Source organism: Suncus etruscus, chromosome 15 (genome assembly GCF_024139225.1).
Source record: "Suncus etruscus isolate mSunEtr1 chromosome 15, mSunEtr1.pri.cur, whole genome shotgun sequence".
NCBI lineage: Eukaryota > Metazoa > Chordata > Mammalia > Eulipotyphla > Soricidae > Suncus > Suncus etruscus.
Genome location: NC_064862.1, coordinates 33,420,292 through 33,444,766, shown reverse-complemented (window position 1 = coordinate 33,444,766; position 24,475 = coordinate 33,420,292). Strand labels below are relative to the sequence as shown.

General features: G+C 44.1%; 1 protein-coding gene across 2 annotated transcripts in view; it reads left to right on the top strand.

Annotated features, from left to right (window-relative positions):
- Nucleotides 1-24,475, top strand: part of NF2 (NF2, moesin-ezrin-radixin like (MERLIN) tumor suppressor) — a 110,594-nt gene that overhangs the window by 62,887 nt on the left and 23,232 nt on the right. For both annotated transcript variants that reach the window (XM_049788809.1, XM_049788810.1), the window contains exons 5-10: nt 1,722-1,790; nt 2,618-2,700; nt 7,061-7,136; nt 11,217-11,351; nt 16,584-16,658; nt 21,652-21,765. In XM_049788809.1, the coding sequence (XP_049644766.1) occupies nt 1,722-1,790; nt 2,618-2,700; nt 7,061-7,136; nt 11,217-11,351; nt 16,584-16,658; nt 21,652-21,765 (552 nt within the window). The remainder of the gene's footprint in view (nt 1-1,721; nt 1,791-2,617; nt 2,701-7,060; nt 7,137-11,216; nt 11,352-16,583; nt 16,659-21,651; nt 21,766-24,475) is intronic.

Sequence of the window (24,475 nt, the reverse complement as noted above, 5' to 3'; positions counted from 1 at the left end):
CTTTAAAAAGAAAATAGGGGGGCCCAGAGAGATAGCACAGCGGTGTTTGCCTTGTAAGCAGCCGATCCAGGACCAAAGGTGGTTGGTTCGAATCCCGTTGTCCCATATGTTCCCCCCGTGCCTGCCAGGAGCGATTTCTGAGCAGACAGCCAGGAGTAACCCCTGAGCAACGCCGGGCGTGGCCCAAAAATCAAAAAAAAAAAAAAAAGAAAGAAAACAAAAGAAAATAGGGACCACAGTGGTGGTACAGGGTTTAAGGTGTCTGTCTGCCTTGCATGTGCTAGCATAGGACGGACTGCAGTTTGGTCCCCCAAGGTCCCATATGGTCCTCTAAGCCAGGAGCGATTTCTGAGTGCATAGCCAGGAGTAACCCCTGAGTGTTACAGGGTGTGGCCCAAAACAAACAACAACAACGAAAATCTTCAATTTTTGTTTTCATTTTTGGGTCCAGTGGTGTGCTCAGTGGCTTCTTTTCTTTTCTTTTTTTGGGGGGAGGGGTTTGAGTCACACCCAGTGGCAGCACTCAGGGGTTACTCTTGGCTCTACTCTCAGAAATCGCTCCTGGCAGGCATGGGGTGGGGACCCACACACACCATATGGGATGTCGGAATTCGAACCACCTTCTGTCCTGGATCGGCTGCATGCAAGGCAAATGCCCTGCCACTGTGCTATCTCTCCAGCCCCAATGTCTTCACTTTTGATTATTTCTTGTCAACATGTTTTCTAAGAAAGAAATACGTATTTTTTTCCCTTTTGAGGAGCCAGTTCCCATGCAGTGCCAATGGAGCCTAGGGGCTGCTTCTGGTGATATAGGTCTGATGATTCCTTGCTTGGGTCCAGTGAAGAGATGCTGCTCAGACTCAGCAGTGCTGGGGGCCCCATCGCCATCTGGGCAGTGATGTAGGGCTATTAAGGCCATATCCAGCAGTGAGTGGAAGCCTCCAGGGAAATAATCTTGCGGTGCTGGAGGCCATGCCATGCCAGGAATTTATTCGGAGCCTCAAGCATGCAAGACATGCTCTCTAGCCTTTTGAGTTGTTGCCCCAGCCCCAGGATATTTTTTCTGAAGTCAAAACTAAATTTCAACTCAGTGTCCCCAGATGAGGACATTAAAATGCAGAGCCCATTTCTCGTCCCACCAGTGACTTGCTCTGCAGCTTGAGGAAAATCAGTTAACCTTTTACTTGTGTCTTTGTACAATAGGAACAACAGAATTGGCATCAGATTTTTCCCAAAGCCTTTTTTAGAGCTTTGAATGAAAGGTCTTAAAAATATTGCCTGCATTTTTCCTAGCTCCCACCTTGCAACTGGTTCCAATTACCAGCCACTTAGAAGAATTTGTAGGTAAGACTCTTATCAGACACCGCTAGTTGCGACTTTTACAATGTGTGTGTTTGTTTGATTGCAAAAGCTAGGGTTTTGGTTCCCACTGCTTTTCTTTGTGGGTTAGAAAACATGGCCACTTTTTTATACCAATGTCACATTCTTATTAGTATGACACCCGTCCATCCATCCCTTGTGGGATTACGCAACTTCGTTCATAGATATAATCAGCTTTGTATTTTTGTTCAAGGATAACAAACGAACAAGGTTGAAATCTTGACTTGTCATCAGAATTGAATTGCTCCCCGGAGCTGGGAGGGAAGGAGATTGAGTCAAGCCCCGTCCAGAGATGGCAGTTGTCTTTAGAATCTCAATTGCTTCTTATCCCTTTCTTCCAGTATGGTGACTATGACCCCTCTGTTCACAAACGTGGATTTTTGGCCCAAGAAGAATTGCTTCCCAAGAGGGTAAGATCCCAAACTCCCTGTTTGGCAACAGTTATCCTGTCGTCTAGTACCTAGCTATGGGAAGGACATGACAAGAACATTTTAAAAAGCATTTTATAATTAAGTCTCCAGTAAGAATATTAAGAAGCAAAGGTTCATGGAGCTCAGGTATTGACTTGCCAGTTTAAGTGTGGCCTCTAAATGTTCTCTGGCTTTGCAGCAGCACTCCAACGAGGCGTGGAGAGCCTCGTGTCTTTGACCAGGACACCGAACTTTTTACAGCTGCTGGGGGGAAGGGGGGTCTGGGGATGATGGGTTGGAAATGGGTGCTGTAGGTTTTATTTATCTTGCTCATTCACTGTGGAAGGAGGCCCCACTTTCCCTTGCTTTTTCTGATTCTGTAGCTCCATCTATCTCTCTGTCTGTTCTCCTGAGGCCTGTTTCTCCCTTTTCATCTGCTTGACCTCCTCCTTTGATGGTGTCTGTGCCGGTGAAGGAGCAGCATAGACTGGCTGGCCCAGCTTGTGGCTGGCGTTAGTGAGCACCAAACTCTTCCCTTTGTGAGCACAGTTCTGGAAGGAGGGAAGCCTTTGCCAGTAGATGGGTATATACCTGGGCCTGAAAATGGCGCAGCTGTCCGAATTGTGACTCACATCCACTGGTGCTTGTTTACACACCCACGTCTGCACGTGACTGGTTCCCTTTATGTGACTTTGTAAAAATAGCTTTGCCATTTTGTAAAATTGATAATTATAAAAATGGCAAATAATGCCCAAACTTCCTTTATGTGTGGGTTTTTATTTTGCCCTATCTTCCTTCTATTTATTTGTTTGTTTGTTTATTGGTAGGTAATAAATCTGTATCAAATGACTCCAGAAATGTGGGAGGAGAGAATTACAGCATGGTACGCAGAGCACCGAGGCCGGGCCAGGTGAGGCTACTTCATTATTGCTTTCTACTCCTTTATGGCTTTTTGAAGAACTAGAAAACTAGGACAAGCTTGTTGAACAAAATGCAGCAGCAAAGTATATAAAAGATATAGAGAAAGCTAGGCCGAAGAGATAGCATGGAGGCAGGGTGTTTGCCTTGCGTACAGAAGGACGATGCTTCGAATCCCGGCATCCCATATGGTCCCCTGAGTCTGCCAGGAGCTATTTCTGAGCAGAGAGCCAGAGTGCTCTCTGAGTGCTGTAGTGTGCAAACCAAAACCAAAACCAAAAAAAAAAAAAAAAAAAAGGGAAGAAAGAAAGAAATAGAGAAAGTTGGGAGTGTGCTGGTCTTTAGTTTTCTTGAAATTCTTTTTTTTTTTTTTTTTTTTTGAGGGGGGGCACACCCAGTGGTTCTCAGGGGTTACTCCTGGCTCTATACTTAGAAATCACTTCTGGCAAGCTCGAGGGACCTTGTGGGATGTCAGGGATCGAACCTGGGTTGGCCGGGTGCAAGCAAACACTCTACCTGCTGTGCTATTGCTCTGGCTCCATATGTTCTTTTTCTAGTATATGTAGAATAAAGTGAGTAAGAAACTGCCAAGTGAATGCTTTGTTTTCTGATTATTTTGTTTTATTCAAAATATCCATTCATGGGGCCTAAGTGATACCACTGAGGTAGGGCATTGGCCTTGCACACGCTGACCCAGGGCATGCCTGGGTTCGACCCCCAGCATCCCATATGGTCCCCTGACTCAGGAGCAATTTCTGAGTACATAGCCTGAGCATCACCGGATGTGGCCCCAAACACCCCCGCCCCCCAATATTCAATCGTGGAGCTAGTGATGTGACTCTGAGTGGTGAAGTACTTGGCTTGCATGTGAAGCCCTGCCTTCAATCCTGAGGCTGGATACTCTCTTCCAAGCTCCCCTCCGCCCACCTTAGATGGCCCTAATGGTCCCTTGATACCTCTGTCCTGAAGCAGTTATAACTTCTTCACTTCCACAAAATGTTCTGCAATATGAACTCATATCATTCCATAAATATATGAGTAGTTCTGAGTAGTTCTTTGGAAGAGTCACATTTGACAGGTGCCAGTGGTACCTATTTTAATGTCCATTGGCCTAGTTTGAAGGAGTCTCAGCTCTCTCCACTCTCTGCCCACATCTGTTTCTGTCAACCTAGCTTTTTATAATCTAAAACATAAAAATTGTATCTTAGGGGACAGAGCCATGCACAGTGGGTAGGGCACCTGCCTTGCGCATAGCTGACCTAGCTTCGATCCCCAGCATTTCATATGGTCCCCCAAGTCTGTCAGGAGTAATTTCTGAGCACAGAGCCAGGAATAACTCTGAGTGCTGCCAGGTGTGGCCCAAATTAAAAAACTTTTTTGGGGGGCCGGTGAGATAGCATGGAGGTAAGGTGTTTGCCTTCCATGCAGAAGGACGGTGGTTCGAATCCCAGCATCCCATATGGTCCCCTGTGCCTGCCAGGGGCGATTTCTGAGCATGGAGCCAGGAGTAACCCCTGAGCACTACCGGGTGTGACCCAAAAATAAAAATAAAAAATAAAAAATAAAAGATTTTTGGGGGCCAGTTAGCAGTAAGGCGTCTGCCTTGCAAGCACTAGCCTACGATGGACCGTGCATGGTTCGATTCCCCTGGCATCCCATATGGTCCCCCAAGCCAGGAGCAATTCTGGGTGGTGGTTGTTTTTGTTTTGTTTTGTTTTTTGTTTTTGGGCCACACTCAGTAGCAATTAGGGGTTACTCCTGACTCTCTGCTCAGAAATTGCTCCTGGCAGGCACAGGGCACCATATGGGATGCCAGGATTTAAACCACCGTTAGTCCTGGGTCGGCCTCTTGCAAGCAAACACTCTACCACTGTGCTATCTCTCTGGCCCCAAGGAACAATTTCTGAGAGCATAGCCAGGAGTAACCCCAGAGTGTGGCCCAAAAAAACAACAAAAAAATTTTTTTTTATCTTAATTATTAACATTTCCTTAATTAAAACTTTAGGATTTGTCATTGGCCTAAAAATATCCGGGGGGGGGGGGGGCAGTGAGTAGGTCATTTGCTTTTCATGCAGCTGACCCAGTTTAATTCCAGGTACTTCATATGGTCCCCTAAGCACCAGCAGGAGTGATCCTTGAGTGCAGAGCCAGGAATAAACCCTGAACATCACTAAGTATTGCCCCTAAACAAACAAAAAACCAAAGTAGTTTGCTCTGAAGGAGGAAATAGCTCAAAAGACTGAAGTACTTGTTTTAGCTCTAAGTTTGATCCCTGACACTATACGCATGGTTCCTGGGGCCCCTGGCCTCCCAAAAAAGGAAATTAAAACTTTTTTTCTTTTCCAGATTAAATTTCCCATCCCATGCCATTTTTTTCTTTTTGTAACTTAAAATAAAAATATACAGGGTGGGCCGGTGAGATAGCATGGAGGTAAGGCGTTTGCCTCTCATGCAGAAGGTTAGTGGTTCGAATCCCGGCGTCCCATATGGTCTCCCGTGCCTGCCAGGAGCGATTTCTGAGCATAAAACCAGGAGTAATCCCTGAGCACTGCCAGGTGTGACCCCAAAACCAAAAAAAAAAAAATATATATATATATATATATATGTATATATATATTTATATATATAGGGGCCAGAGGGATAGCACAGCTATAAGGTGTTTGCCTTGCATGTGGCAAAAGGGATGGACCAGGTTCAAATCCTGGTATCTCATCTGATCCCACAAGCCTGCCAGGAGTGATTTCTGAGTGCAGAGCCAGGAGTATCTCCTGAGTGCCGCCAGGTGTGACCTCCCCCCCATATATATATATATATATATATATATATATATATATATATATATATATATATATATATATATATATATATATATATATATATATATATATATATATACATAATAACTGGTGAACAGAATGAAAACACCATGTAACATCAGGTGACAGATAACTCATGTCCCCTATTACTTTCTCTCTCCTTCCTCCTCAAACTCAACCTCTCCTGATTTTCAACTCCATAGATTAGTGCTTCCTGTTTTAAACTTTATAGGAATATAACCAGTTTATATTTTTATGTCCTTTTTCTTTTTTGTTTTTGTTTTTGTTTTTGGGTCACACCCAGCAGCACTCAGGGGTTACTCCTGGCTCTATACTCAGAAATTGGCCCTGGCAGGCTTGGGGGACTATATGGGATGCCGGGATTCGAACCACCGTCCTTCTGCATAAAAGGCTAACGCCTTACTTTCATGCTATCTCTCCGGCCCCTATATCCCCGTTCTTGATTTAGCATTGCTCTTTGCTTTTGTGTTTTGAGCTGCATCTGGCAGTACTGAGGAGGGGGACTTCGTGGTGCTAGAACCTGGGTCTCTGGCATGCAGAATGTGTGCTCCAACTCCTTATCCTATCTCTCAGCCCTTTACTTAGCATTGTCTGTGAAATTTGGAGTTGTGGTATGTAACAGTAGTTACTTTTTATTTTCACTGCTTTGTAGAATTCCACTGTATTAATAAACCACAATTATTTATCCCTTCTGCTGTTGATGGACACTTAGATTGCTGGGTTGTCTTCTGGTTTCTGTTATTACAAATAATGTCAAACAATTTTCTAAAGTAATTGCACCAATTTATTATATCAGCAGTGTGTGGTTTTTAGTTGTTCCACCTGCTTGCCCACACTTGGTGTTCTTTTCAGGTTGAATTTTTTAAAATTTATTTGAGAGCATTTTAGGATCGTAGAGAGGAAGGGAGGAAGGCAAGGTCATAGGAAGACTTGAATTAAAATATTTCAATACGGTACCTGTTTGGAAATTTTTATTTTGCAAGTCATTGCTGCTTTAGGAACTTACTATAAATTTGACTCATGATTTAGAAAAAGGTGACCTCGCTCAGATTTTACAGCCTAGATGCTGCTTGCCTTTATCCCTGGCACAAAGAAAGTAGCTCTCAGGTGTAACTTGCAGAGTTGCTGCGTTACCCAAACTTTCTAGTCGAAGGTAGGCAAAAACTTAAAACAACAACTTAAATAATAAATGGGCATTGAAATCCATTTGAGGAGAGAAGATAACACACCACATGATTTTCCCGAATTACTTGTGACGGGTGTCACTATTTACCAAGGGCAGAGCGTGAAATTGAAGCCAAAAGACACGGTAATGAATCTCTTCTCTTGTTTTTATGGGGCTGGGAAATTCTGCCTGACCTCAATGGGATTAATAGACTCAGGGGTGGGAAGAGCATAGCTGATACCTGCTCTGGCTTGTGTCTCCTGGCAGGGTCAAACATTCAGTCTGGCGTATACCTGCTCCCTGATTTTCTCACTTAGCTCCTCTGACAGCATCTCTCATTCTCCTTACAGGGATGAAGCAGAGATGGAATACTTGAAGATAGCTCAGGACCTGGAGATGTATGGCGTGAACTACTTTGCAATCCGGGTGTGTTACAGCCTCTCTGTGTGCAGAGAGAGACTGAATCAGGGACAGACTGCTTAAATGGGTCCCTCCTCATTCTGGGGCACTAGACATTAATGGTTCAGTGGTAAAGCAGGAAAGAGGAAGAAGAGAAGGTGGATAGCCTAATTTTCTATTTTGGACTTCAATTAGATCCAAGGCAATTATTACCAGTTGAGCCTGGGGGAGAGGGACTGACTTGTCAATAGGTCCTTGGCTAAGCAGAAACCTGTTTGAATGCCCTGAGTGTAACGTTTTGATTATTTCTGGCTCTGAGAGATTTGGCCCTGGGGAGCATCTGTAAATACTTTCTTCCCCTAGGACACTAGGAGAGTAAAGCTACATTTATAGATTACTGATTTGTTTGGGTGGGGATGCTTGTTCTCACTAGCAGCCTAATTGGTTTTCTATTCAGACTATTAATAGCCCGCAGTCCTCTGGGAACCCTCTGCTTTTGCACCAGAGAGCATTTGTTTTCTGCCCAGACCCATCCTCTCCAGCATCTTTCTCCCCAGGGTCCGCTGCACCACACAGGCATTTCCTTCCAAAGACATTCAGGGGGTTTGCTCAAGTATTTCATTGTTGGTTCTCACTAAGACAAAGAAATGTTCAGAACTACCCTCCCTCAGTGGTCTGCTTTCATTTTCATAGTTAGGATTTGCATTCTTTTAAAGACTCCTGTACATTTTTTAGTTAAATTTGTCTAAATTGAAACACGTTTAAAATATTCTAAGTTTTGAGCTTTTAAGTATTTATTAGTGTTGTTATTTTGAGTATTTTTAGTCACACTTGGTAGTTCTCATGACTTATCCCAGGCTCTGCACTCAGGGATCATCACTCTTGAGGAGACCATATGTCATGCCAGGGATTGAACCAGGTTGACTTTGTGTGGGTCAATCACCCTACGTGCTTTATAATCACTTCAGCCCTGAGAGCTTTTAATTTATTTGTTTCTAATTAGTTTTTTTGGTCTTTGTTTTTTTTTGTTTTTTTTGTTTTTGTTTTGTTTTTTGGGTCACACCCGGCAGCACTCATGTTACTCCTGGCTCTATGCTCAGAAATTGCTCCTGGCAGGCTCAGGGGACCATATGGGATGCCGGGATTCAAACAACCGACCTTCTGCATGCAAGGCAAATGCCTTACCTCCATGCCATCTCTCCGGCCCCGGTTTTTGTTTTTTGATTTTTGGGCCACACCAGTGACGATCAGGGATTACTCCTGGCTATGCATTCAGAAATCGCTCCTGGCTTGGGGGACATCTGGGGATCGAACCGCAGTCCATCCTATGTTAGCTCATATAAGGCAAATGCCCTGCTGCTTGCGCCATCGCTCCTGCTGCTCTAATTAATTATTATTATTTGTGTGTGTGTGTATGTGTGATTTTTGGGTCACACCGGACAGTGCTTGGGGGTTACTCCTGGCTCAATGCTCAGAAATCGCTCCTGACAGGCTCGGGGGAATATGGGATGCCGGGATTTGAATCACTGTCCAGCATGCAAGGTCATGTGGACCTTACCTTCATGCTATCTCTCTGCCACTCTAATTATTTTTAGCATACTGTTTTTTTGGGGGGGGGTCACACCCGGCAACACTCAGGGGTTACTTCTGGCTCTATGCTCAGAAATCGCTCCTGGCAGGCTCGGGGGACCATATGGGATGCCGGGATTCGAACCACCAACTTTCTGCATGAAAGGCAAACGCCTTACCTCCATGCTATCTCTCCGGCCCCAGCATACTATTTTATATCAAACACATAGATTATTTAATTCCTTCCATACTAGTGATAGAATCAGCAGCTTCACACATGCAAGGCATGCACTCTACTGCTGAGCCACATCTTTGGTCCTGAGAAGTTATTTCATCTAGCAAACAGGGGCCTAAAAGATTCTTCATAGTAATGAAACTGATTATTTTCTAAAGTTTGATTGGTTTGGGGGCCACACTCACCAGTGATCAGAGGATCATGTGGTATGGATGATTGAACCCAGTTTACACCTCATAGAACCATCTCTCTGGCCTAATTCTTTTTTTTTTTTGGTTTTTGGGCCACAGCCCGTGGTGCTCAGGGGTTACTCCTGGCAATCTGCTCAGAAATAGCTCCTGGCAGGCACGGGGGACCATATGGGACACCGGGATTCGAACCAACCACCTTTGGTCCTGGATCGGCTGCTTGCAAGGCAAACGCCGCTGTGCTATCTCTCCGGGCCCTGGCCTAATTCTTTAAACTCAAATGAATTTTGCACATTTCTGTGATTATTGCCAACTCAACTCCTCTGGCCCCCGAGGCCCCTATCTATTTTCTAGAAAATTGTGTGTCTCAAATCTGAAATCTCAATTATTGTGTTTCTTATTAGGGAACAGTTTGACTAAATTATACAGTTATTTTTTGCGAGTGTTTCTTATATTCAAATTGACAAAACTAATGGATATTTTAATGTCTGAATCATTAAAGTTCCTAAAATTTCACGGTTAAATAAGGAATATATTCTAAAAACAACTTACAAAGGTAGACTTGAGTCCTACTTCTCCACTTATAATCTATAGAAGAGAGTTGGAGACATGATAAGAAATAAAAGGTGGAATTCTTTTTTTGAGTTCTTGTTTTACTTGAAAGTAGATAGTCAGACATAACGAAATATCTTGTTTTCAAAATGCACTGCCGATTTTTAAATTACAAAGATCACCTGTTGTTAATGCAGTAGTTTTAAGAGCTTGGCACACAGCAGAGCAATTTCTCTTTGGTTTGGTGATCATGCCTGAGTTCAGGTTATTGGGAGCAGTAAAAGATTTTTTTCTTGGAACACTCACTTCTCCAACTGTCACCTGCTGCTAGTTCGGTGGTTGTCATCACAGCCCAAGCATCTTTTCAGTTTGCAAATCTGTTTTCTTGCCCTTGAGTCTAGTTTCAATTTTCTGGTCAGCAAGAAGCCTGATACTATTTGTCCTTGTGCAGGAAGCTTCCTTCTGTGTCCTTACAAGGCTAGACCATCAGCGGGAAGACAGGTGTGTGGTAGAATGTACCTTAGCTCTCCAGCTGGGGCAGTAGTGGTTAGGCCTAGAGTTCCTGTAAACTACTGACCAGAACCATTCCCAGGTGTGGCATGCTTAGAGTCAACTCAGTGTGTGTGTGTGTGTCTGTGTGTGCCATGCATAGAGCCAACTCGGTGTGCGCATGTGTGTATGTGTGAGATACATAAGAGCCAACTCGAGTGTGTGTATATGTGTGTGTGCATGCGTACATTCTGGCTGACCATTCTCGGGTGTGTATGTGATACATAGAATCAACACATGGTCTCTGTGTGTGTGTGTGTCATACATAGAGCCAACTCTATGTATGTGTATGTGTGTGTGTTTGTTTATTTTGGGGCCACACCCAGTGGTCTCAGGGCTTACTCCTGGTTCTTCACTCAGGGGTCACTCCTGGGAGGATTGGGGGACCATATGGGGTGCCGGGGATTGAACCTGGATTGTCCACATGCAAGGCAAGCACCCTACTTGCTCCAGCCCCTTTTATAGATTTATACTCTATGTCCATGATACCCTGTTTATTAGAAGGAACAGCATTTAGACCAGGGGTCTCAAACTCAATTCACCTGGGGCAGCAGGAGGCAAAGTCGGGGTGATCCTTGAGTGCAAAGTCAGTAGTAAGCCTTGAACATTGGGGGTGTGTGACCCAAACAACTAAAACAAAACAAAACAAAGATTTCTCTAGGGCAGGGCCACAAAATGTTGTATGGAGGGCCGCAAATGGCTCGAGGGCCACGAGTTTGAGACCCCTGATTTAGACTGTATTCAATTTAGTGATCAAACCAGTGACAAAAGCCCCTAATGGTGATCTCTCTATGGGGCATTTGAGTCGCAAGGTTATTACAATTTTGCCTCTGCCTGGTCCAGTTCAGGAACTCAGGGAGCTGGAGCCCTCTGGGTTATAGAAGAGAGCTGTGACTTCTAGGACCTGTTGAAGCTTGTCATCTGTTACAGTGCATTGTCAGGTTCTTAGGGCGGCTGAGTATTCTTGAGCCTTTATCTCAAGCTGACAGTTGCTATTCTTGATTGAACCTACAGAATAAAAAGGGCACAGAGTTGCTTCTTGGAGTGGATGCTCTGGGGCTACACATCTATGACCCTGAAAACAGGCTGACCCCCAAGATCTCTTTCCCATGGAATGAAATCCGGAACATCTCCTACAGCGACAAGGAGGTAGGCAAGTCTCCCCACAGAAGCCCAGGGGCTCACCCCCTTTCCTCTTGGCCACAGCAGTCTCCATCCAGACCTCTGTACCGTACAGTGCAGCCTGCCCATTCTCTGACCCTGGAAGATTTGTAGAATATTTCTAGCACAGTATTGACATCCTTTTATTCACAATACACTGCTAAATTCCACTCCTGACTAATCAGAAGCTGTGGGCTTGTCGGGACTAAAATGCAAAAAACAGCAAACAAACCAAAAGACTTATTTTTCATTACTTAATCTTTTTTTTTTTCCCCCTTTAACTTTGAGCCACACCCAGCAGTGCTCAGAGTGGTTCAAAGCAAGCACCCTATCGGTTGTACTATCACTGCAGCCCCTGGCTTTCTGTTTCTGACAAGAAATTCTTCTGCATTTCAAGTGTATTAAAGATGGAACCTCTCTGCTTGATAGATATGGTGGGAGATAGATGCTTCTCTCAGTGTGTGTATCTTATTAAGGGCTTCAGTATAGGACACCAGGGTCACCTGCTTGCGGGCAGCTGAGGATAATGACATTTGAATAATTTAGGTGAACACACTAAGCTAGAATTTAAGATTGTGTAAGATGGTGACTTTTCTCAATTGCTGTGATCTGTGTTCCTTCATTCTTTGTGAATCTTAAAGATATCATTCCACATCTACTTACTTGAGGCTAGGTTTCATGTGGGAAGCCAAGATACAGAAAATGCTGTCGTCCCACCCCCACCCACCCCTCGAAAATCCTGTCTTAGCCCTCAAGGAAGTTAGACTCTCGTGACAACACAACTCCTGTCCTATTTAACTGCCTTGTAAGAGCCTGCTGACGGGGATAGCATGCTCAGTGCTTCCCTGCCTGCGAGCCCTTTCACTCTGAGTCTGACTCAGACACTGCTGGAAGCACAGGGGCCTAGTTTTGGTTGTCTCTGTGTCCTGTCAGGAAGTGGAGGTGACATGGGTCTGCTGAGTGGAATAATGGGCTGAGCACCCTCATGCCATCATTCCCTGCTCTTCTGGGGGCACAGAGGATGGGCCGGAAGCACAGGGGCACTGACTGCAGAGCGGGCCTTTATGTTGCCCAATGATGTGCTGGCACCCATGCTGCAGCATGCTGAGTGAGGAATAGTGATGTGGCCTACGGGGGACCCACCTCAGAGTAGGTTTCCTGTTTTCTCTTCCCTTGTAGCAGCTCAAAGTAAGGAACACCAGACCCCTGGTTTCCAGCATATATCTGAGATCACTTGGCCATGCTTGATGAGATTTTGAGGTTAGCAATTCAGAAGATTCTAACTCTCAGAGATTTTTTTTTTTTTTGATAAGTCATTAGCTCAAGAGAAGAGCATTTAGGTATTTCTTTAAGTACTTTAAATTGAAAACGCCACATGACTTAAAGCAATAGGTATGCTGTGATAAGGTTGTTTTTCATCTCTTACTTTATAGTCTATTTACTGCACATCCACACATTTGTGTGCTTAAAAGGCTCCCAAAGCACTCGTTCTTCATCGAACCCTAAGAACTAAAGTCTCCCATAGTGTCGCCTGAAACAATAAACTCTAATAACCCCTCTCCGGGGACATGGTACCATCATGTTCCATCATGTCAGTAACTCACATCGTAAGAGGACCCCAAGCTGACTCAACATAATAGGAAATAGCCTTGGTAGTTATGCATGACAGCCATGCTGTCAAAACAGAACTGGTTTATTTTAAGTGATCTTTTGATTCTTTGTGTGCGCCCTGGCATGGTGCAGAGCCTGTGTGGTTCCCTCGCTGCTTGCGGTTTCCCACTGACAGCTCCAGGGCTTGACAGAAAAACCAAAAATAAGCTCACCTAATTCACAACACCCTGTACAAGAGCAGTACTGCACCTATGTTAACTTGATGAAAATTGGAAGAGAGGATCATTTTCTGTTCTCAGTGTACTTAGTCCCTTACTAAACAATATAACATGTGAAAGACATCCAAGAATTTATCTTCAAGCCAGAGCAGTGGCACAAGCGGTAAGGTGTCTGCCTTGCGTGTGCTAGCCTAGGATGGACTGCAGTTTGATCCCCCAGCGTCCCGTATGCCCCCCCCCCCCAATCCAGGAGCAAGTCTGAGCACATAGCCAGGAGTAACCCTTGAGTGTCACTGGATGTGGCCCAAAAACTAAAAAAAAAAAAAAATTATCTTCACAAGATACGTATCTGCTTAGCAGGATGGGAGTGGGGGCTGGTGCCAGTGATCAAACCAGGGTTGACCATGTACAAGGCAAGCATCTTACATGGTCTTTCCAGCTCAGAAATACCATTTTTTATTCATTAATTTTGCTTGTGGCCACTATTCCCAGCACAGTGCTCAGGGGTCGTTCCCAATATTGCCTGAGGGACCTTGTTTGCTAGGGTTCCTCTCCTTGAGTTGTCTCTCTCTCTCTCCCCAGTTCCTGAAACTTGTTCTTAAGTTGTACCTTTTTTTTTTTTTTTTTTTGCTTTTTGGGCCACAGCTGGTGACGCTCAGGGATCACTCCTGGCTATGTGCTCAGAAATCGCTCCTGGCTTGGGGGACCATATGGGATGCCGGGATCAAACCAAGGTTCATCCTGGATTGCGTCCAAGGCAAATGCCCTATCATTGCTATTGCTCCAGCCCAAGTTGTACCTTTTAAATCAAGTCTGTGTCCAGTATATTCAGGAATGGTTGAGAACAGCCAGTTGCCATTTGTTCTTTATATACTTTCCTTCCTAGTGGTTCTACTGGTCTTTCTTATCCTGATCTTTCTTTCTCCTTTCATTTCGGGAACTATATTTTCCTCTTCTACTATACTCTTCACACTTTATTTCTTTTTCCTTTTTTTTTTGTTTTTTTTTTTTTTTGTTTTTGGGTCACACCCGGCAGTGTTCAGGGGTTACTCCTGGCTCTATGCTCAGAAATCGCCCCTGGCGGGCATAGGGGACCATATGGGATACCGGGATTCGAACCACCATCCTTCTGCATGAAAGGCAAACGCCTCACCTCCAGCCCCACACACTTTATTTCTTTAAATAAATTTCTGCCACCAATGTCCTCAGTTTCCTTCCCACTCTCCCGCTTGCCTTTGTGGCATTTTTCTTCTCTCTTCCTCTCCTTCATTTTTTTTTTTTTTTTTTAGAAATCATGGTTTTCAATATTGTTACTGATGGTGACATATTGAATAATATTGCATATCACTTTATCTCCTTTCAGCACCCAGTTCTTGTCCAGAATGATAATTTCCAACTCTCATTTTCATAGTGGTCCCTTCTCTGCCTTAATTTCACTTCCTCACTCCTCTGCTGTGTGCAGCAAGCTTCGTGCCATTGATGGCCCTTCTGACCCTCATCTCTGTTGTCTTTGGTTATTATTACCATACTGTGATGGGTTTTTTTCTTCATATCCCACAAATGAGTGTGAGCATTCTATGTCTCTCTCTCCCTCTGACTTGTTTCATTTAGTATAATACTTTCCATATTCATATATAAGCAAAGTACATTACTTCATTTTTCCTAATATCTGCATAGTATTCCATTATTCACACTTTACTTCTTCTGTTAACATCTCTTATCAAATAATCTCCACATTCCAAATTCCTTAGCCCTACCTCTTTAACCTTACTACCTCACCACATCACCATCCTTTTGCCCATCCCTGAATTACTTTCTTTTTTTAAATAACTTTATTTCTAGACCAAGTATCACATAGTTGATCATAGTACATGTTCCTAGGTAAAGGGAAGCAAATTTATTAAAAAAGAAAAGGAAAGAGCAAAAATATGAAAGGAAAAAAGTATACAACAACAACAAGAAAATTTGTGAAAATTACTGTATTTTGCAAAATGAGGTCATTAAATTATTGTCAGAAGGTTTAGTATGCACTTGCTGCTAGTTGTCATTCTGTGACTTCTTTTGTTTCTAAACATTAGGCAACTTTAGATACAATTAGCATTTAGATCGATGTGTTCCTACTGGGATAATAGTATTAAACAAAAATGGAGTTGTTCTGTGGCTACAAGGAATTACAGCACTATTTCTGATCTAAGGCTTTTGTGGGGCATGGTTTTGGCTGCCAGGGCTTCCAGAACTACAAGGTGTGTGGGTATGGTTTGTCCCACTCACTTCAAAAAAAGCCCTGATGATAACAGCCCAAACACCAGCTTGCCTGGTCAGATTGGTGTCTGCAGAGAGTCATAGAGGAGTGGTGAAGCAGGGCCATTGGCAAAGGGGTAGTTGTGCATTCCTGACTCTTGCAGCCTAAAGCCCATGGTATCATCATAGTTGGTATTATCATAGTCATCAAAGAGCTATTAAGTGGGCCAAGAGGATAACTTAGTGCTTAAACACTGCTGCCTTGCAAGTGTGTGAGGGCATGCTTTTGATCTCCAGTGCTGACCACATGCTCCAAGTAAAGTCTCAGCAGCTCTACTATTTGTAATCCCAGCACTGCAGACCATACCAACTCCAGTTTACAGTGAGCACCATGAAGAAGGAATGCAAACACTGGCTGGGACTGTCAACCCTGGCAAATGTGTGTGAGCACCACAGGGATCCCTGTAGCCAGAATATGTGCAAGTCCCACAACTGAGTTGTGAGATACCTCCCCACCCCCAAGGCAAACCTTACAAGTGCGTGCAATCCCAATTTATCACAGCAACAATAAAGGGAAAGGAAAGAGTAAATAAATAAATGCTAAAGTCAAACATTATCGCACACACAGACACAGAGTAATTCCGCCTCTGCCTTATTTCTATTACTTGCCCTATCTAGAATGCCCTTTATTTCTTTGCCAGATGTGCCTAAGACCAGCTTATGTCCTGTCCTGCTAAAGGTAATACTGAACTCTGGACATTGTGGTTGATTGCACTCAATGAGACACTAACATTCAATGGGAAGTCTCAAGTAATTGACTGTAGTTTTGTTCCAGCTGGGCTATGAGCTTCCTAGGCACCTGCTTTAGTGCTTCTCCCAGGTTGGCCTCAAGGTTGGACCATCGACAGTTCTTATTTTAGGTTTCCAAGATGGTACCAGGAGCCTACCTTTCAGGATTCTGCACCTGACAGACCCCAACTTGACACCCTCGGATGCTTGTAATTTGCCATGCTTGCACCGGAAGCCTGGACAACATTGCAGGCTTGTGTTGAGTCTTTGCCAGCATGGTAGCTGCTTATGTGAATTTTCCCAGTTGGTGGCAACATTCTAGATTGTCCATCTGAAACTGTGTTCTGCTTCTTTCTTTCAGTTTACTATTAAACCATTGGATAAGAAAATTGATGTTTTCAAATTTAACTCTTCAAAGCTCCGTGTTAATAAGCTGGTAAGTTGGCATTCTGACTTTTATTAGTGATGACTGTAGTTTTTTGTTTTTTTTTTTGAGAAATTGGATTTCCTTTAGAGAATATGAAGAGTATGGCCAGAATGGTGGCACAGCTGACCGAGGAATGACTGAGGTTCAATTCGCCGGTGTCCCATATGGTCCCCCAAGCCAAGGGCGATTTCTGAGCACATAGCCAGGAGTAACCCCTGAGCGTCACCAGGTTTTTCCCAAACATCAACATAAATAAATAAATAAATAAATAAGTAAATAAATAAGTAAATAAATAAATAAGATTATGAAGAGTGAGTGGGGGCTAGAGCATTTGCCTTGCACGTAGTCAACCTGAGTTTGATCCCTGGCATTCCATATTTTCCCCGAGCCTGCCAGGAGTAATTTCTGAGTGTCTGAGTGTCGAGCCAGGAATAACCCATGAGTGCAGCCAGGCATGACCCAAGAAAATAAATAAAAAGATTATGAAGACTGACATCTTGTGAGATAAAAAAATGATAGCTCACTGGGCACACACGTTTTTCTGATAGGCTTTTTTATTTTAAAGCCAGATAGGATTTTTATTTTTATTTTTTTCTTCATACTGTTTCTCTGCACCTGTTTACATGCTCACCAACTGTCTGCCAGGCTTCCTTTTTTCTCTATGTCCTGGCCAACATGTGTTTGCCATCTTTTTTTTAATCTAGTTATTACAATGTCCATTTTATTTACTTATTTATTTTTAATAATATCTTTGGGGCTGGAGCGATAGCACAGCAGTAGGGCATTTGCCTTGCACGCGGTTGACATAGGACAGACCTGGGTTCAATCCCTGTCATCCCATATGGTCCCCCAAAGCTAGGGCAATTTCTGAGCGCTAAGCCAAGAGTAACCTCTAAGCATCACCAGGTGTGGCCCAAAAAAACAAAACAAAATAATTAATATCTTTATTTAAGCACCATGACTACAACATGTTTGTAGTTGGATTTTAGTTATAACAAAAAGAATACTCCTCCTTCACCAGTGCAACTTTCCCATCACCAATGCCCCCCCATCTCCAACCTTCCCCACCCCCTGCCTGTATTCGAGACATGCTTTCTATTATCATGACATAATATTGTCATGATAGTTGTTAATTTAGTTATTTCTCTAACTGCACTCAACACTCTTTGTGGTGAGCTTCATATCATGAATTGGTCCTTCCAACCCTCATCTATATTGCCTCTGGGCATTATTACCATAATGTCTTTTATTTTTCTTAAAACCCATAGATGAATGAGATTATTCTGTCTGTGTCTCTCTCTTCCTCTGACTTATTTCACTTAGTATAATAGTTTCTTTTTTGTTTGTTTGTTTTTTGTTTTTTTGTTTTTGTTTTTGGGTCACACCCGGCGGTGCTCAGGGGTTACGCCTGACTGTCTGCTCAGAAATAGCTCCTGGCAGGCACGGGGGACCATATGGGACACTGGGATTCAAACCAACCACCTTAGGTTCTGGATCGGCTGCTTGCAAGGCAAACACCGCTGCGCTATCTCTCCGGGCCAGTATAATAGTTTTCGTGTCCATCCACGTATAGGAAAATTTCATGACTTCATTTTTTTCTGATGGCTGCATAGTATTCCATTGTGTATATGTACAACAGTATCTTTAACCATTCATCTGTTGTTGGACATCTGGGTTGTTTCCAGATTCTTGCTATTGTAGCTAGTCTACAATGAATATAGGTATGCAGAGACATTTTTGTATTGTGATTTTGTATCCTAGGGTATATCCCTAGGAGTGGTATGGCTGGATTATAAGGAAGCTCAATTTCCAGTTTTGTGAGGAATCTCTATATTGTTTTTCATAAAGACTGGACTAGACGGCATTACCACCAGCAGTGAATGAGAGTTCCTTTCTCTCCACATCCCCGCCATCTCTAATTGTTCTTGTTCTTTGTGATGTGTGCCAGTCTCAGTGGTATAAGATGGTACCTCATTGTTTTTTTGATTTGCATCTCCCTGATGATTCGTGATGTGGAGCATTTTTTCATGTCTTTTTGTTTGCCATCTTTTTAAAATGGATCATACTCATATCATATTCATTGGTGTGAGCTAATATTTCAGTGTAGTTCTGATTTGCATTTTTCTATCTTTAATGACTTTGAAACTTGTATCTCTTGACATAACTTGAAAAATGCAACCTACATTTTGTTTGTTGTTGTTTTGTTTTGAGGCCTAATCTGGTGTTGCACAGGGCTTATTCCTAGCTCTGTGTTCAGGAGGGGACCATATAGGATGCCAGAGGTTGAACCTAGGTCAACTGCATACAAAGCAAATACCCTACTTGCTTTACTATTGCTCTGGCCCCATCCAACCTAAATTTTGTGATAAATAGTTCATAATTTTAATTAAATTATTTCATATACACAAAAGTATAAATATATATAAGGCATGAAAGTTAAAAAACAAATACTAGCTTTTGGACCAGAGCTATAGCACAGTGGTAGGGCATTTGCCTTGCATGCAGTTGGCCCAGGTTTGACCTGACATCCCATATGGTCCCCCCCAGCCTGCCAGGAGTAATTTTTGAGCTCAGAGCCAGGAGTAACCCCTGAGCACCACTGGGTATAACCCTCAAAACAAACAAACAAACAAAAAACAGCTTTATCCCCATTCTTCAGCTTGACAGTCCAATACTATTGAAATCCCTCCTGCCAATACTGTTAGTCTGTTCCACTCTTTCCCCGTAGACACTCAGTTATTATTGGAACAATATGTTTATTGTCTTCCTGCCTGCCACCAGAACCTTATTTCAATTTATAGTAAAAATAAATACATTGTTATTAAAGTTTTATGTGCTTTTGAAATGTGTCTTAGTGTACATAAACATACATTTAAATTGCATATAAACTATTCTTCTGTGTCTTGCTTTATTTACTCATTATTTTTTTTTTTTTTTGGTTTTTGGGCCACACCCGTTTGACGCTCAGGGGTTACTCCTGGCTATGTGCTCAGAAATCGCCCCTGGCTTGGGGGGACCATATGGGACGCCGGGGGATCGAACCGCGGTCCTTCCTTGGCTAGCGCTTGCAAGGCAGACACCTTACCTCCAGCGCCACCTACCCGGCCCCTATTTACTCATTATTTTTTAAGATTCCTCATGTTGATGTCTAAAAATATGAACCAGCATTTTTACTACTGTATAATATTGCATTAAATGGATGTTATTTTTTTCTGTTCTTCTATTAATGGACAATTAAGTGCTTTCTGCTTCTATTCTATTTTAACAAAGCTGTTAGAATAGTTTCCACCCATGTGTCTTGATCCCCCTGGGCAATAGTTTCTCCAATATGGAGTCAGCACATTGAAGAATTAGCATCGTGAAGTAGGGATTTGGCTTAGCAGTGTCTTCCCTGCAAGCATGAGATCATGAGTTTGATCCCTGGAACTGCCCACATTGATGAGTGTAACCCTGACACTGCTGTTTTGACCCCTGGTGCCACAAGTGTGTGACCCTCAGTACCCTACAACATAGTGCATGTGAGACCCTCAGACATGTGTGGGATACCTCAAGAATGTGACCCCTAGTAATCACCATTTAAAAAAAAGGATAGGGGGTAAAAAGAATACATGAATAAAACTTTAAAAATAGGGTTGGAGGGGCCTGAGAGATGCACAATGGTAGAGCATTTGCCTTGCATGCGGCCCACGCGGGAGGGACCCAGTTCGATTCCTAGCATCCCATATGGTCCCCCCAAGCCTGCCAGGGGTGATTTCTGAGTGCAGAGCCAGGAGTAACCCCTAGCACCGCTGGTTGTGGCCCAACAACCAATCAATCAATAAATAATGCTTTTTAAAAAAAATAGGGTTGGAGGGACCAGAACGGTAGCGCAGCGGTAGGGTGCTTGCCCTGCACGTGGCTGAACAAGGATAGACCTCGGTTCCATCCCCAGTGGCCTATATGGTTCCCCAGGTCAAGAGCAATTTCTGAGCGCATAGTCAGTAGTAACCCCTGAGTGTCACTGGTTGTGGCCAGAAAGAAAAAGGGGGTTGGAGAGGTAGTGCAAGGTGTCAGGTACATGCCTTGTTTGTGTGAGGTCCTGGGTTTGATCCTTGACACCTTTTACCTGTTTGGTTGACTTGTTGTCCTAGTCCAACCAATACATGAACTCTCCAGTCCTGAACTACAGGGTCACATGTTGGTCTGATGCATGAGGTGCATATAGAGGGCATTCTAACAGGTTCTCTGTTTCTCTCGGCACTGTGTCTTTGACCTCTGGCATATCTGAGGCAGGCTCATCGATAGAGCACCTTCCTTACAGGCATGAATTCATGATGTTGATCCCCAATGCCATCATATATGCTGTTTATGATCTCCAGAGCTATAATCAAGTGTTTGTGTTCCTGCTTCATCAAAATAATAATGGGAATGAAAGAGAAAAATTTAAATAAAGTCAAAAAACCACCACCATAACTTGTATGCCTCAGCTACAAATGTGGGTGTATGTATGAGCACCATAACTTGGGGAGCACAAGCTTTAGTGAGCACTGCTGCTTAGTGTGTGGTCTTGTCACAATACCATCAGTAGGGGCCGGTGCAGTAGCACAAGTGGTAGGGCATTTGCCTTGCATGCACTAACCTAGGATGGACCACGGGGTATGGCCTAAACGAAACAAAATATGATCACCATGTCAATTCCCATACCCAATAAAAAGAACAACTATTGGGGCATGCGTACCTTGCATGTACTCAGCCCAGGTTCACATTGGTCTCCTGAACCACCTCCAGGAATGCTCCCTGAGCATAGATCCAGGAGTAAGGCTGAACACAGCTGGGAATGGCCCAGAAAGAACAGTTCTTTAGAATGAGGAAAGCATCAGCAGGGTTTGGCGCTTCACTTTCTGCTTCCTTCTGCAGATTTCCAGCTGTTCCTAAGAGCATCTTAGAACAAGATGCTGGAGCACTGGTAAGTTGGTAGGCAGGGACGTAAAAAGTTTGACTCTTCTGCCTTCCTCACTCATAGATTCTCCAGCTCTGTATTGGGAACCACGATCTTTTTATGAGGAGAAGGAAAGCTGATTCTTTGGAAGTTCAGCAGATGAAGGCCCAGGCCAGGGAGGAGAAGGCTAGGAAGCAGGTGAGCAAGACCACGTTTGTACTGCTATTGTCATTGCTGGGGGGTAGGGGTGGGGAATAACAGTCCTCAGCTGGAAAGATAGTTCAGGGGTTCAGGTGCTTATCTTGCAAGCAGCCAGCCCCTGTTTAATCCCTACGGTTCTCTGAGCACTGGTGGGTGTGGCTCATTTCCTCTCCCAAAAATGAAGTGGTCCTACTTGCCAAAAGTCCTTGGTCATTGGCCAGAGGCTCACCTCTTATTTTCCTAGTTGGGTCTTTACTGACTAATGCGTAGTTGGTGGGCTATCACTCTGGAAGAGAGGCATAAACTTGATGCTTCTTGTTTCTCTACATGCCGAAGGAAGGGAAGTGTGATGAATGCAGGTTTGGGAAGAGGTAGCCAAGTCCTTCATCCATCCTGCCAGCCACCCATCTCTTTCCATCCATATGTCTAGGTAGCACACTGGCTTTGTGCTTGCCTGTCTCCTTTGCCCAGCCATCTCCTTTTCTAATTAGATGGTGATAGAATGCACAGAGGCATTTCAGCACTTGCAGCTAGAATGCTAATTAGACTCTGGCTGCACTTCCCCACTGCAGGTCAGCCCCGGTGCGTCTCCAGCGGTGGGAGGTGCCAGGAGTGTGCGTCAGCAGACTGGACAGTCTGCAGCCTTGTTTTCTTTTTTTTTTTTTTTTTTTTTTTTTTTTTGGTTTTTGGGCCACACCCTGTGACGCTCAGGGGTTACTCCTGGCTATGCGCTCAGAAGTTGCTCCTGGCTTCTTGGGGGACCATATGGGAAGCCGGGGGATCGAACCGCGGTCCGTCCTAGGTTAGCGCAGGCAAGGCAGGCACCTTACCTCCAGCTCCACCGCCCGGCCCCCTGCAGCCTTGTTTTCTACTCATGGACCTTTCCCTCCTCACACGCCAAAGCCCACACAACTCATCTGAGTGTCACTGCTGAGAATGTCAGTTGTGGTTTTGGATGTACTGCTAAAAGAGTAGCAGGAGCTGCCATCAGCTGCCCTCAGGACTCGCAGGCTCACGGGGTTACCATTAGTCTGTGAAACACTCTTTGATGGGAGCATTTTAACGAGGCTTGCTCCCAGCCCTGAAAGTTAAAGCCAGGCTCCCACTTTGATCCCAGGCTACTTCAGCTCTCTGGCTCTGCTTTCCAAGACACCATCCATATTGGCACTTATGAGACACTGTTGTCTTTCCAGGAAGTGGAAATGGCCTATGGGAGACCCCCAAAAATGTTCCTGAGTGCCTGAGAGATAGGCACTGTATTTGTCTTACATTAAGCCTACTACGGTTCGATCCTCAACATCCCATGTGCTCTCCTGAGCATTGCCAGGAGTAATTCCTGAGTGCAGAGTCAGGAGCAATCACTGAACACCACCAGGTCTGGAGCCCCTTCCCTCCCCCCAAAAAAAGATCCTAAGTCAACCTAGGGTCACAAGGCAACTTGAAGAAGAGTCTTCTCTAACCTCTTTCTCAGATAAGCAAAACTTAGAAGTGAGAGCTGAAATAGGTAGGCATATGTGGGCCTTGGACTGGAAGAAAATAATGTGCACACACCCAGCCCTGTGTGTCCCCTAGCATCTGGTGACTACACGCAGCACAGGTACTGACCTTGGAGCCAGAAAAAATGCAGTGAGTGACTCACCTTCTAGTTGTCAGTGTTCCCATCTGTTCAGTGGAGTTCTTGATTCCTCCTCTGTCTCAGATCGGAGAAGCCTTTATTAGCTCAACCTTCAGGGTGGAGGGCTGTGAGCAAGTGTGATGCTGGGAATGAAAGGGCTCTTTCCCAAATAATGGAGACATAATCATTCACCTAATATTCAAGCATAATATGCTTGAAATTAGGGAATAAATTGGCCACGCTTTTCATTAACCTACAAGAGGAAAATTAAGAATTCAGTATTATTTGCCTTTCTTTGCATAGTTCCTTGAAGTTCCAATGCTTTTTCTTTTTCCTTTATTTATTTATTTATTTATTTATTTATTTATTTTGCCTAGTAGTTAGGAAAAGCGGACATCTTAGAAATCTTGCATTTAGGAGAAATAAGTAAGTCATTAAGTGTGTCTTAATTATTTGCGGTAGAATATAGGGCAGTGGTCACATCTGACTTCTCCTTTCTGAACTCTGTCGGTGCCCTCGGATCAGAGAGAATACCGCTTGTCCTGTGCTTGTTCCCCTTATTGAGCGCAGCATGGGGCCCAATTAATACAGAGATCCATAAGGCAAGGGAGGCAACAGCGGCTTTGTACTAGTGCCTTAAGGATGGGGGCCTGTGTTCCCTGCCTGGCTCCCTCCTGTCACAGGCCTGGAGCAGGAGCTGCCTCCACAGGGGCTTGTGAGTCTGCTTCTGCAGCTCCCCTGTGAGACACAATGTGGCAACCATTGATGCATCACACACAACGCTCCCACCTTCTCCGGGGTCACTGGTCAGAGCGGAGCTCTTGTGAATGAAATTAGAGCCAGGGGAGGGAGTCTGTGTAGATGAGAATTGCCAGGGATGGCTCATCCGACCAGAGAAAACTGCTGTTTCTGAGCATCCTGCTCAGGGAGGATCCTGCATTGTGTCCCGCCAGTCACGGGGCAGAGCCCCCTATGAGGTCTGCCATTGGAAAGCTGGATTGGCCAGGAAGAGGCTGGGTGTGGTGTTTTGTTGTTGCTTTGTGTTTGTTGTTGGTTCACCCCAAGATGCCTTTTCTGAGGCATCGGGTTCAA